Here is a 15,309-nt window from a genome sequence, read left to right on the forward strand (position 1 = left end):
TGAGGCTGCTTTTCCTCCCCTGCATTGAGGGTTCGTGGTGTACTCACATGAAGCAATGAACTCCCTCAAGTAGTTTACCACGAAAGCATCACAGTTAAATTAGACTGAGATTTTAGTGACCTTTCCTATTTTTTTCTTGTCTGACAGAATAAAGGTCTAAGAATGTTCAGAAGATGAGCTGGATATGGATGAAAAGATACAGGCTGAGTGTGTCAAAGTTTCCATTAGGAAAACAGAAGGTTTCTTGCCAAATAGAAACACGCAGAAAGAATGTTCACTGCATTTTCACCCCTCCCGTCTCACTGCTGCCTCAGACTATTGCCAACTCCATTTACAAACTCTTTAAGAGTGGATCTGAAACAATATCCCAAAACTAGAGGAAGAGTCAAAAGTGTTCCAGATAAAGCACTTTGTCAGAATCAAGTGTTTGAGGTTCATCTCAAATGTAGTCCACTGGCTTTGGTCCACCTGGCCTCATCTCCAATCTCTCCATCACACAGTCCTCTAGGGAGAAGAACCTGTCTCAAGCCCCAGAACATGTGGCGCTTTCTCATTTCTGTGCCTTTTCTCACATTGTTCCTGCTGCGTAGAATGCCTTGTTCACCAAAAACATTCTGCTTATCCTTTAAAAACCTCACTCAGATTATCTTCCTTGTCCTTTGTGATACCTTGCTTAACCCTTCCTCTCTCTCCACCCTTCACTCCATTTCCTACCGTGCTGATCCTCTGCTTGGTGCAAATCATGCCCTTCCTTTATGTTCGTGTAGCATTTTGTGCATAAGATCCTTATAGCTAGACAGTGTGTTGCACCATTTTTACTTGCTAATGCTGTGTTTCCTCCCTTCACTAGACAGTTGACCCTTCAAGGGAGTAGGTCATGTCTTGTTCCTATATCCTCAGTGTCTAGCATAATGTCTTGCTTAGAGTGGATGATTGCTAAATGCTCCCGAATGAATGGATGAAAATCTACCAAACATGTACCTAGCAAGTACAAAAAAGAATGAGCCAAGGTGGATGGATCACCTGAGGTCAGGAGTTCAAGACCATCCTGGCCAACATGGTGAAACCCCATCTCTACTAAAAATACAAAAATTAGCTGGACATGGTGGCACATACCTGTAGTCCCAGCTACTGGGGAGGCTGAAGCAGGAGAATCGCTTGACCCTGGGAGGCGGAGGTTGCAGTGAGCTGAGATCGCGCCACTGCACTCCACCCTGGGCGACAGAGTGAGACTGTCTCAAAAAAAAAAAAAAATGAGCCTTGAGTGTGTGTATATAGAGAGATGATAGATTGATGACAGAAAGATAGATAGATAGATAATCTTTATGGTTCATGTTCATTGTTTCAGTAAATCCTATAACCCTTTGAACATCCCCCCTACCCTTTAGTTGTTCTCTATATTCATCCCTAAAAAGGTCAGCTGGAGGGTAAGCTTGGACTGCTTAGTCCCACAGCATGAGTGCTGCCATTCAGGCCAGGTCCTCCTGTGCATGGCAGCGTGGCATTTGGGTCATGGATACTCAACTCAATGTGAGGTAACTATTTAGCTATGATTGCTGAGTTCTCTGATTATTGTAGATTAGAGCTGACTGTCCGACCGAATTATCTATCTTTTTTGACATATTGGAATGATCAGATTGATTGGATAGATATCAAGCGTCTGCTTTATATTGGCCTGTATGGATTACTTCAGTGGGCCAAATGAACACCCCACCCAGGATATCTTCATTCTTTGACATATGATGATTTATTATACATTTTTACAATTTTACTTAAAAATTGGGGAGGTGAGTGGGGGAAGTGTTTTATCAAGAAGGAATCACTGCCATTTTGTCAGATGAAGTTTGCTTATTTCTTGCAAACATAACCCATAGATGGGAGGTCTCTATAAGACGAGCCGTGGCTGCAGAAAGTGAATAAATCACATTTTGATTTGGTATTTTCCCTACCTTCAAACCAGTTATTTTTATTCTATTATCCAGCCTTCCAATGTTTCTGTTATTCAGGAAAAATAATTGAGAAATAAAAAGAGACTATTGTTGTGATTTAGAGAAGATTTTTTCTACCATGTAACATGAATTTCTTTGAGATATTGGCTCAGATGTTTAAATGGATAGGGCTTTTAGTAACAGTTTTATTTATAAAATAGGTTACACAGAATTTGGTGTGATTTTATTGAGCACCAAGAATTAACTTAATCTGCTGAAGATCAATATCCAAACGATATATATCATAGAACCCTGAAAGTACACAGACCAAATTCCTTTTATGCAATGACCATCCTTACAAATACTTCAGAATTTGGGGGTGTAGAACATTTGCCATCATCTCTAGTGTCCCCCATCCTCTACTTGTTGCCACCCCAGTTTTTTTTCTTTGGTTCCCAGAAATATTAGGCAAAAAGATAATTTTAAAAGTATATTTTTGCCAATTGCAAATGCATAGTTTTCTGTCTTCCCTGGTTCTGATCCAGCACTTCCCACCCAACTCTGTGTTGTTTGGAAAAGTAAAATAAATGCCACAAAATATCGGTAGAGTTGCATTTCTACACAATTTATCTTGGATTTTGTAAGGCCCTTTTAATATAGTAGGCTATGCTTTATTCTCATGGCTACAATAATTATGTGGAAATTTATGAACTGATCTTTAATACAATGTTGTTATTAGAAGGACTCTTTTTCCTAGTAAGGGTATAAGAAAGGAAATAAACACCTGACCACACCATCTGTACTAAGAATGCAAAGAGCAGTAGTAGCTGGTCTTTATTTTGAAGTAGAAGTCTATTTACTGGGCCGGGTGCGGTGGCACACACCTGTAATCCCAGCACTTTGGGAGGCCAAGGCGGGCGGATCACAAGGTCAGGAGATTGAGACCATCCTGGCTAACACGGTGAAACCTCGTCTCTACTAAAAATACAAAAAATTAGCTGGGCATGGTGGCGGGCACCTGTAGTCCCAGCTACTCAGGAGGCTGAGGCAGGAGAATGGTGTGAGCCCGGGAGGCGGAGCTTGCAGTGAGCCGAGATAGCACCACTGCACTCTAGCCTGGGCAACAGAGCGAGACTCCATCTGAAAAAAAAAAAAAAAAAAAAAGAAATCTATTTACTGATCATTCCATGCCATCAGTTTGTCACTGTGTTGAGTAAATAGTGTAGTAGTAAGTGTGACTGCTTCTTATTACCTCTCCTGTTGTGTGGTTAACATCGTGTTTTTGTTTTCTGCAGGCATGAAACCAGATTTAAACAACGTATGCTGGAACTGACGGATACAAACAACATTGCCTACTTATTTCTCTCAGCTGCCAACAGATGGCTGGAGGTCAGGACGGTACGTTCATTTCATGATTTCGAAATGGAAACCAAATAGAGAAGACGCCTGCTGCAAAGAGGCAGACAGTTGTAAAAATTAGCCTTCCACTGAGATTCGGCACTAGCTTCACATTTTCTGGACTTTAAAATAGCTCAGATTTGTTTATGTTACAGATGAAGTTTGTCATAATGTTTTAGCTAATGACAAGACAAATAGCCCAAAAAGCAAAAATTCATTTTGTGTTCATTAGTTTCTAGATCACATAAGTTAATGGAATGGCAAATATTTGTATAACTTCAAATTTTTTTTTCCAAAAGAGCACATTTGGCAAGTGAACAGATGTACTCATTTCCTTCACTGAGTTGGTCCTGCCTGGAAGGATGGCAACTTTCTACATTTTAAGCCAGTGGAGGGTCATGTTAGTGCAAAATGTAGAAAACTACAGTTAATCATCTGTTGCCTTCTGTCTTGCATAATGTAGAAGAACAAGCACAAGCTTTGGCATCACACAGACTTGGTCTAGCAAGTTAATTTTAGTCCCAGTTCCTCATCTGTAAAATAAGAATGTGTACCTTGTACCTTGTATGGGCATTGGATTAAAAGTAACATAAATCCCCTACTACACTGATTGGCAAATGCATTCAAGAAATGTCTTTCGAATGCATGCATGAATGAATAATGAATCGTACCTGCCCTGGTAAGGGGTTCATAAGCCAATGAGCTGGAGTATCAAGTAGGAGAGACGAGAAAGACATTCCAGAAGGCAAGGAATATAGTTTACAGTCTGTGCGATCCGGAACATGGATAAGCCACTTTGATGGTAATGTTGAGTTGAGTGTAATTTTTTAAATAGGTATTTGCCGGTTTTGAAAAGAAAAAGCATGTTTATCTCTACTATTGGGAGAATCTTATTTCCACTAATTGCGTTTCACTAACATATAGGCTTTCTTTCAAAACACAACAGAAAAGAGAAGGAAGATGGTAAAGGGAATTTAATAGGGTAGAAATGAGGGAGCCCAAATTAAAATCTGAGTAGTTGATTGATGGATACAGATTAAACAAGAATCTTGGACATCCTTGTGAGCTTTTATTATCATGATTTCTCACTGGTTTACAGAGATTCTCCTCAACTATATTAGTCATTATGTAGAAATTATTCAACAGCACAGCATAGTTATTTTTCACAAAGTTTTGACAGAAGTATTGGTTGCTGATAAATTCCCTCCAGGTAGCTGTGACAGTTGGAAGAAGGCAGGACAGAGTTTCTTGGGAATTACGTATAGATAAATAAAGGCAAGTGAAGTGTTACTTAGGATTTATCACAAAACCAAAACATTATTCCCAAACCCTATACAAACCATAATTCCATAATTCCTTGCTTTAATTCCTTGTTTTGATATGTGAGTGTGTGTGTGTGTGTGTGTGTGTGTTGTTCTATAAGGGAAAAAATCATATATGAATAATATAATTACTGATGAAATAGCTTAGTGAAAGAATGTCCCGAAATCATAAGGGAGAAATGTTAGCAGTTACCTTTGTATCTGCTTTTCCTGAACTTGAAGATCAAGTATGTCTTTTAGGGGCAAGCATATTTGCCTTGGACTTGAGGTGAGAGTCTGACCGACTCCTGTTTCTGCTCTTTAGCACTTCCTGCTGTCAGATTAATGGATAAGTGTTGAACAAGAATCTTCAAGCAAACCATATGCTCTGCTCTCATAGCCAGAAGACAAGATATTAGAGCCTTAAGACTGCCAAGAAAGGGAAGGTCAGGAAAAATTAGAAAGGAACAGCAGCCAAACTCAAAATGGTTTAGTTTAGTTTGACTCATAACCCAATACTTTAACCCCCACGTGAAAAAGCAGTTGAACCTGTCTAAATATAATAGACTCTGTATCTTGAATTCCACCTGCAAAAAACAAAATACTGACACCTGAAACAGGAAGGGCAGAACAGGCCATTCATTTGGTTACTTTGTAATGCATTTGTTACTATGTCTTCTCCTTGCTTTCTGTGTATTAGAATCCTTCCAAGATTTGCAATCTAGTCTTATTACTAGAACTCTCCCTTAAAAATTAATACAAAATATTAAGGAGTATTTTATTTTCATTTCCGATGGGCAAAGATATATTTTGGCAAGAAACGTTTGTTGATTTATTGCAAGGTTCCAGGCATATCTGCTGACAGAAGTCAAGGTTCAAGGTCCTTTGTGTATGCTTTGCCTCCATCCATTGTATTTATATGTTAGTAACTTTAAATGGATAAACACGTGTACACACGCACACATGCACACCCCTCTAGACAATCTCAGAGATCCATTGTGAGACCAGTCGGATTCACTGTCGCTCTGCTCTTCTGAGTGAACTGAGAGTTTTCATTGGAACCAGGTGTATTTAAATATAAATACTATAATCCAAGAACATATGCCACAGTAGGAGTGTTAAATAAGGTAAATGACTTCTCCTGGGAAATAACCTTTTCTCTCAATTGTGCACATATAAATGACCTCATTACTACTGTGTTTCTGTGGGCATGTCCACATCACTGGAGACAGAATTTTAGTTTGGAATAACTGGATCTTGCGTGAGAAAAATGAAGTTGAGATATAGTACCTTGGAGACTAGGGTGTGAACTGTTCTCTACACCCCACAGCTGGATATATTCTGTATTCTGCCTTGTAAGTCTTTTTTTTTTTAAGTAATGAAAATTTCTAATTGGCCCAGTACATCTGCTTTGATCTTATCTATGGTATCAACACAACCCCCTCTTTTTTGTATTACTCAGTAAGTTCACGTAAATATCTGCTTCTAGCAAATATTCTTAGAGTTCCCAGAGCAGGAATGCAACCAAAATGATATAAAGAAGGTCACTTCATTGGGCATAAATTAGAAGAGGCAAGCAGGATTTCTTCACACAGATTTCACCAACTCTAATTCATGGACTCAGAGCCATAATGGAAACGGGAGAAAACATGATATCATTGCTTTCTGTGGCTATCTTTCCCCTCCCTTCCTCTTTATGCCTAGTTTTAACTTTCCAAAACCATGTCACTGCTATTGACAGAAAATCTCAAGAAAGAAGAGAGAGAAACCAGAGTAGAAACACCTTTTGTTGAATTTGGGACGTTCTCCGAACCTCATCCAATTTTTGTTTATCTTTTTTTTTAAAATTATACTTTAAGTTCTGGGATACATACGCAGAACATGCATGTTTGTAACATAGGTATACGCATGCCATGGTGGTTTGCTGCACCCATCAACCCGTGATCCACATTGGGTATTTCTCCTAATGCTATCCCTCCCCTAGCCCCCCACCCCCTGACAGATCCCAATGTATAATGTTCCCCTCCCTGTGTCCATGTGTTCTCATTGTCTAACTCCCACTTATGAGTGAGAACATGCGGTGTTTGGTTTTCTGTTCCTGTGTTAGCTTGCTGAGGATGATGGTTTCCAGCTTCATCCATGTCCCTACAAAGGACATAAACTCATCCTATTTTATGGTTGCATAGTATTCCATGGTGTATATGTGCCATGTTTTCTTTATCCAGTCTATCATTGATGGGCATTTGGGTTGGTTCCAAGTCTCTGCTATTGTGAGCAGTGCTGCAATAAACATATGTGTGCATGTATCGTTATAGTAGAATGATTTATAATCCTTTGAGTATATACCCAGTAATGGGATTGCTGGGTCAAATGGTATTTCTGGTTCTAGATCCTTGAGGAGTGGCCACACTGTCTTCCACAATGGTTGAACTAATTTACCCTCCCACTACCAGTGTAAAAGCGTTCCTATTTCTCCACATCGTCTCTAGCATCTGTTGTTTCCTGACTTTTTAATGATTGCCATTCTAACTGGCATAAGATGGTATCTCATTGTGGTTTTGATTTGCATTTCTGTAATGACCAGTGATGATGAGCTTTTTTTCATATGTTGAGATAGAGACATGAAAAACCCTTCAAAAAATCAGTGAATCCAGAAGGTGGTTTTTTGAAAAGATCAACAAAATAGATAGACTGCTAGCCAGACTAATAAAGAAGAAAAGAGAAAAGAATCAAATAGATGCAATAAAAAATGATAAAGGGGATATCACCACTAATCCCACATCAATACAAACTACCATCAGAAAATGCAATAAACACCTCTATGCAAATAAACTAGAAAATCTAGAAGAAATGAATAAATTTCTGGACACATACACCCTCCCAAGACTAAACTAGGAAGAAGTCGAATCCCTGAATAGACCAATAACAAGTTCTGAAATTGAGGCAATAATTAGTAGCCTACCAACCAAAAAAAGCCCAGGATCAGATGGATTCACAGCCAAATTCTACTGGAGGTACAAAGAGATGCTGGTATCATTCATTCTGAAACTATTCCAAACAATTGAAAAAGAGGGACTCCTCCCTAACTCATTTTATGAGGCCAGCATCATCCTGATGCCAAAACCTAGTAGAGACACAACAGAAAAGGAAAATTTCAGACCAATATCCCTGATGAACATCATTGCAAAAATCCTCCATAAAATACTGGCAAACCGAATCCAGCAGCACATCAAAAAGCTTATCCACCACCATCAAGTCGGCATCATCCCTGGGATGCAAGGCTGGTTCAACATACGCAAATCAATAAACGTAATCCATCACATCAACAGAACCAATGACAAAAACCACATGGTTATCTTAATAGATGCAGAAAAGGCCTTCGATAAAATTCAACACCTCTTCATGCTAAAAACGCTCAAAAAACTAGATATTGATGGAACGTATCTCAAAATAATTGTTTATGTTTTTTAAAAAATACAGCGCTTTCTTTTCTTTTCCAAGTCATGTTAAATAAGAGTTAAGACAATCATGATTTTTCCTCTTTGTCTATGCAGACAGTTTTCCCTATGGAAGATCTAGCCTTGCCCACCGTATTCATGTCATATTCATTTTGAATTGGGAAAAAAATAAAGGCCATAACACACTCAAATCATAAAAGGACAAGAGACTAAAAGAATAAAATAATTTGGCTGGTAGAAAGCGGCTAGACTGTGGCTGGCCACCGGACTTGCTTTGGCAGCAGAGCGGACTGTTTTTCCTCTGGGTGCCAAGTGAAGCCGGCCGCGGTTGAGTGCAATGTGTCACTACAGCCTAGCCTCTGATTGCTGCTTGCGTCCTCTCGTTCAGCACAGTATTTTCTCTTCATCCCTTTGGACTAAACAATTCCAGTTCTTTGGCATTGGTGTTTTCAGTTGCAAAAATGGTGTAACTTTATCTAAAGGCTGTCTTTCCAAGGCTTTGTCTTGCTGTGTGGTGGAAGGATAAAAGAAAATTCACATGAAGAAGCCAAAAATAAATACTTTAGAGTCAACAGGCTAAAGTGAAAATGGTCTTTAGGGTGAGCTTGCACAAGAGTCTATTTTGTGAGACAACACTGCTTTTTTGTGTGTTCACAATTCAACGACAGACAGGGATGCAGTGATCTCATAATTTGGAGACCCTAATATATTCTTGCAGACACCCAGTGGTACAATAATGTGCTCCTGAGTGCTATATGAAGGAGAGGGATCACATACTTTTGGGTTGCTATTAACTATTTACAAGGCTGCCTTATAGAGAATTACAGTTTTCATTATAATTCCAAATATAGATAGATATCTTTGAATCACTAGAAATCTGAAAAGAGACCTCTCTTTCGACATGGGAATCTTCTGGTGGGGAGTATTGAATTCACAGAATTGATGGAAGCTGTAATTTACTATTCTACAGATAAAAGCCCTCTTTTGAATGTAGATAATTCATCTGTGTTGTAACTTCCTTTTCCTAAGTTGAATCTCCCATTTCATTGTATCATTTGGATGGAAGGTGGTTTTCACTGAGTAGAATGCTTAAGATGTGTAAGGCTATAGCAGTAGAATAAATGCTATTAGTGATCCCCAAGTATTAGCTGTCTTCTGTGAAAGTTATGCAGACCATCTGCTTCTCCTTTCTTAATTTATTGCCTCTAAGCCATTTGCTTCTCACGTATTTGCAGAGGAATGGAAAGATGTAACCGTAGGGTCACTTTGTGAATCATTAAACTTGTTAAGTTTAACAGTAAAAGAAGTGAACGTCGGAGACCTAACAAAAGCTTTTTTTTTTTTTTTTTTTTTTTTTTTTTTTTTTGAGACGGAGTCTCACTCTGTCGCCCAGGCTAGAGTGCAGTGGCATGATCTCAGCTCACTGCAACCTCTGCGTCCCGGGTTCAAGTGATTCTTCTGCCTCAGCCTCCCGAGTAGCTGGGACTACAGGTTCCTGCCATCACACCCAGCTAATTTTTTTGTGTTTTTAGTAGAGATGGGGTTTCACCGTGTTAGCCAGGATGGTCTCGATCTCCTGACCTCGTGATCTGACCGCCTTGGCCTCCCAAAGTGCTGGGATTACAGGAATGAGCCACTACACCTGGCCACAAAAGCTTTTATGTTAGCTATTAATTTCACATTTCTATACTACTGTAATATTTGAAGAGAAGTGATTGAAATTTAGTGATTTTGCTGTATATTTTTTGAAAAGTGTAGTACACAAAGGAGCTTCATCCCTTATGCAAATCAAGATAAAATTCTGATCAGTAGTCTCTAAAATATTTCCAGTACTTTAGAAAAAAAAAAACAGTTTTTAGCAGTGGTAGTAATCCAGCAGTGAGCTGGAGAGTATCTAGTTAGTAAAATTAAAAGACAGCCTGAATGACTTTTTCTTTAAAAAGAAAGTTTAAAAATATTTTTATAATAAAATAACTTTGTTATACATACTAAACTATAGATATATTGGCTTTCAAGCTATAATATCTATTTGAATTTAGTTGATTGTAGATTTTGAAAATCAGTTCCTCTTCTGAAAATTTTTGCTATAAAATGTATCTCAAAAAGCTATGCCTTTCTTTTGCTGAAGGGTCAAAAATAATATTTCTAAAACATTTTAATATATGAACTTGAGCATATTTGGATTGCTGGCCTAATAACTAATAATATCTAGTGATCGTATTGAAAATTATACAAGTAGTTTTGAAAACATTAACCACGTGAAAGGGGCCCAGAAAATATATATTGACTACAACTTATTGATGAGTCTTCTCCTTTTTCTCCCATCATCTGTTTTCACTTCTTTTGCTGGCCCTTTTGCCAGAATAAGACTACCTACCTGTTACCAGAATTATCATTTTAATTCAATAGAAAATAGTTTAAATTATCTTCTAATCAAATCTACCATGTCATTCTTTACAGTGGGTGAATTCAGGAGCCCAATATAGAATACAAAGATTTCCATAGTAAACTAAACTCAATAGCGAGAAATTGACTGCATAATGTTTTACATTTCCTTTATTATATTTATATTCATATTACTCCTACTGTTTAATTTCCATTTATTTAGACCCAGTGATTTTTGATATTTCAGTCAGCTATGACCTTGTTCTATTTTGTCCAAATCTGTTCTTTATAAAAAACACAGCAACAGCATTTTGTGAGTTTTTTTCCCACAATTAAAATAGTAAAATATATACATATATATAATAATTTGGAACTGAATGATGAAATTCATGGCTTAGGTAAAAGTACTTTTTACTTTAGAAAAGGAAATAACTCATAACACTTAAACATAGCAAAGCTTTTTAAGAGACAGTCATATTACAGTTCTAAATGGACATGGGAGTTAAAAGATTATAAAACTCGGTGTTGGACTTTCCACTTTATCAAAAAATGTATGCTTGTAGTATCTTTACATGTTCAGCTCTTAAAATCTGGAAATGAGATTGGTAGAGACTTAAATGATTCATACAAATCCTAAAAGAAAAGTCGGGAGAAGTCCTAAGTTGGAAAATAGTCAGCTCATAGAAAAACTCAGTGAATGTTTTATGAAGGGGTGAATTTATCTAGTCATTTACTCCACAAACAAGTACTGAAGCTTTACAATCAATGTATTTAGCATTATTCCTATTGCTGGAGATAATAATGGTAAAAATTCAAAGACCCTGTCCTCATGGAACGTAGATTCTAATGAGAGTAGATAGACAATAACCATGTAAACAAATAAGCAAATAAGATAATTTCATACACTTCGGAGTGCTTTGAGGAAAATAAAACAGGACAATGGGAAAGAGAAGAGCCACAGGGCTGGAGTTAGGAACCACGAAAGGAAGACTTTTCCAAGGAGGTGATGTTTGAGTTGAACCTCAAATGATGGGAAGGAGCCAGGTATCAGAGACCTACTGACAAGCATTTCAGGCAGTCACTGGCAGAAACAAAGTTGATGTATTCCCAAGAATAGGAAAAAGGCTAGTGTGGTTGGAGTATAGTGAAGGAGCAGGAAAGTAATCTCAGATGAGGTCAGAGTAGACAGGGTACAAAATCCAGACATATAGTCTGGATAAGGCTATATATATAGAGAGAGCCTATATATAAGGTTTTATATATATATATATATAGGCTATATATAGAGAGAGAGCCTATATATAAGGTTATATATATATATATAGGTTATATATATATATATATAAGGTTATATATATATATATAGGCTATATATATAAGGCTTTGTTACCCATCTGAGTTTGAATGTATTATAAGTATAACAGGAAGGCACTGTTAATTCTAAACAGGGGAGTGATATGACCAGACTTACATTTTTTAAAGAATGTATGAATGAATGGATGAAGTCAGCTGGCAGGAGGTAGAGAATAGAAGTTAATGAAAGAAGTACCTTGCCTCAAACTCTTAACATATACACCAGTCACAGAAATTTCTCAGAAGCCAGATGACATATTTTTTTTTAATGTCAAGCCAGACATACCTTGCTGGAAGGATTTTCTGGTACTAATTTACTTTCTGCAACTTATTACAGAAACTCTATGAGACTTTTAGAAAAAATAATATGGAAATAAAAATGTATAACATAAATTTGAAAGTATTAACTTTACACAAAATGGCTGAAAGGAAAAAATTCATATTGCTGTAAATATTTTAGAAGTATTTGGGAGCACTTTGGCATGTATAAACTGCAGAAGAACAGCCCAGACTGGTTATTCTCTGCATCCATGTAGTTAATTCAAATAAAGAGGAAAAGAGAAAGAACAGTCTAGTAGGGGTGTGGCAAGTTGTTAACAAAAGGATACATCAGAAGAGGCAATCAAAAAAGTATTTACTACCTCTGTGGAATTTATTGCCTCAAAGGATTAACTCTATGTGATTTTTTTTCCTTTAATCTTTGTAAAGATCATGAGCATCAATATGGAATTAAATTTTAGTGCCTGCTTTAACCTTTGATGTTTTATGATGCATACACCTTTTTAAGTTTGCTTTAAACATCTGAAAATTATCCAAAGGGGAAAAAAAAGACATTCTGGTATGTGGAGATGGAGAAATCTAACTGGTATTTAACATTTTTATTCCTTTAAAAATCCTTGTGAATTAAATATCATTTCTATTTTTCAAGGAAGAAATTGAGTCTCAGAGGGTTTTAAGTTGCTTGTCTAAGCTCATTAACTAGTAACGGGCAAGGTCAGTGTCTGAACCCAGATTTTGATTCCAAGGCTGGGATCATTGGTTCTCCAACAGTTTGATCTTTCGAGCTGTTTTTAAAAGAGACAGGAATGTACACGTGTGAGGTCATTTGAGAAACATCTTCATTCTTTGACTTCAGCATGTTCAACATTCCATTACTGTCATTAATGTGTTATCATCTAGTTGTGAGATTTTTTTTGAGGCACCAGAGACAAATCTATCTAGAGAAGGAGTTTATCAGTGGAATGAGACTTGAGATAATTCTAGAAAGTGAGCATATCTGAAATTCTACCTGCTTTGGGGATGTGTGACACATTAACATGAGAAGTTTTTAGAATTTCTTTTTTGAATGATGAGACAGAACAATACTTAAGAACGCTGGGAAATGAGATAAAAAGAAAGCGTTAGGAAATGGACAGATGTTCCCATCTTTTATTTGAATCTATGGCTGTTATTAAAGAATTGTTTTAATTTTGGAAAAGAGTTTATAATTGAATCATACACTATTTAAATACATTAAGACATGTCCATACTTGTATTGTCTGAGCAAGCATAGTGCTTATTCTTATTTACATGAAATCTGTAGGTTTAGTGTCCCAGACTCTGAGCCAGGTAGTTGACAAAAAGTTCAAATACTAGGTTGGAGCCAAAGTAATTGTGGGTTTTGCTATTACTGTTGCATCAACCTAATACAAATCCCAACAAGTTAACCACAGACAAATTTCTGCAAGGGCCTCACTACACGACACAAAGGAGCTAATCACAATCCTGACATAAGCACACATGAAATCTGAGCTAGAAAACCAGGTCCAAAAATAACCGCTTGTCTGGCAACATAATGCAGTAGAAAGTCGGAAAAAAAAAAAAAAAAAAGTAAACCCTACATCTGATCCTCGTTGTGCCACCAATTGTAGCTTAACTTCTGGCAAGATGTGTAACTTCTCTAAACCCATATCACACACACACACACACACATATACATATCTATATAGATAGATATATAGATATAGATATAGATAGTGAGAGCATGGACTCACTCTCCATTCCAGCTCTAATATTGCAAGCTATTATTCTTCTACATCTTAGGTATTCTTCCTCTGAAACTTAACAGGACACACATGGAATGATGTGTATTCTCTTAGTGATCACCTCTGTAAATTGATTGAACTTGGTTTAAGAACTTGGGAGTAACCTTTTAACATTTTCTCTTGCTTTTTCAAAGGATTATCTGGGAGCTTGCATTGTCCTCACTGCATCTATAGCATCCATTAGTGGGTCTTCGAATTCTGGATTGGTAGGCTTGGGTCTTCTGTATGCACTTACGGTAGGTATGGATAAAAACATTACAGGAACAGATAACCAAACACCGCATGTTCTCACTCATAAATGGGAATTGAATGTTAAGAACACATGAGCACAGAGAGGGGAATTACACATACCAGGGCCTATTGGGGGGTGGGGGGTGAGGGAAGGGAACTTAGAGGGTGGGTCAATAGGTGCAGCAAACCATCATGGCACACGTATACCTATGTAACAAACCTGCATGTTCTGCATATGTATCCATTTTTTTTTTAGAAGAAATAAAGGGAAAAACATCTCATTTTGTGCAGTGTTGGAGGGTCTACTATAGTTATTATCAACTCTTATTCATGGACGTTAGAGGAAAGGTTTAAATTCATAACAAGATTACATCTTGCAAATAATAGTAGATTGGGGCCCAAACCCAGCTTTATAGGACAGTTTGGATTCATTTCTAGCATTGTGAACCAATTTTTAAGAACTTCTCAGATCTTGTGGTCAGAGTACTCTCCAAGCTGTTTGGGATCCCTGTCCTGAGTTGTACACAACCCAGCTGGGGACTAGCCTACAATGAATGTGAATACACATGAGATAAGTGCAAACAGAAGAGTATACCACTATCCATCATGCAGGGAAATCAGGACAGTTCACAAAATAGTGACAGTTATGGACCCTTGAAGGAACCAGACACCTTCTTTGCTGATATATCGCATGACATTCTCCTTGGTCTCTAATATTCTGTAGCACTTATGAGTTGTATCACACATGTACACTAATGGTCCAAGTTATCTCGTTCCAAAATTTCCGGTGATTAACCACAACTTCTTACTTTAATTTATTTTAAAAAATTTTTTTAATCACCTGACACAGATAACCAATTATTTGAATTGGGTTGTGAGGAACTTGGCTGACCTGGAGGTCCAGATGGGTGCAGTGAAGAAGGTGAACAGTTTCCTGACTATGGAGTCAGAGAACTATGAAGGCACAATGGGTATTGCTCTAAATATTGTTTGTCTCACTTAAATATTTATTTTAAACAAATATTAGTGTTTGTTGGGCACATTGTTGTTTCTGCTTTTGCTTTCCACTTCAATATCCAGAAAACTCTCTGTCATCTTGGCTTTGCTTGATTATGTACACCGGAAAAGATGTGACTATTTAGGCCTGAAAAGTCTTGGATAAAACCAGAGT

At 37.3% G+C, this 15,309-nt stretch overlaps 1 protein-coding gene across 5 annotated transcripts in view; it reads left to right on the plus strand.

Annotated features, from left to right (window-relative positions):
• ABCC9 (ATP binding cassette subfamily C member 9) overlaps positions 1-15,309 on the plus strand; it is a 143,159-nt gene that overhangs the window by 109,317 nt on the left and 18,533 nt on the right. For all 5 annotated transcript variants that reach the window (XM_009425746.4, XM_063785876.1, XM_016923817.4 and 2 more), the window contains 3 exons: positions 3,224-3,326; positions 14,042-14,143; positions 14,989-15,109. In XM_009425746.4, coding sequence (XP_009424021.1) covers positions 3,224-3,326; positions 14,042-14,143; positions 14,989-15,109 — 326 coding nt within the window. The remainder of the gene's footprint in view (positions 1-3,223; positions 3,327-14,041; positions 14,144-14,988; positions 15,110-15,309) is intronic.

Source organism: Pan troglodytes, chromosome 10, assembly GCF_028858775.2.
Source record: "Pan troglodytes isolate AG18354 chromosome 10, NHGRI_mPanTro3-v2.0_pri, whole genome shotgun sequence".
Lineage (NCBI taxonomy): Eukaryota > Metazoa > Chordata > Mammalia > Primates > Hominidae > Pan > Pan troglodytes.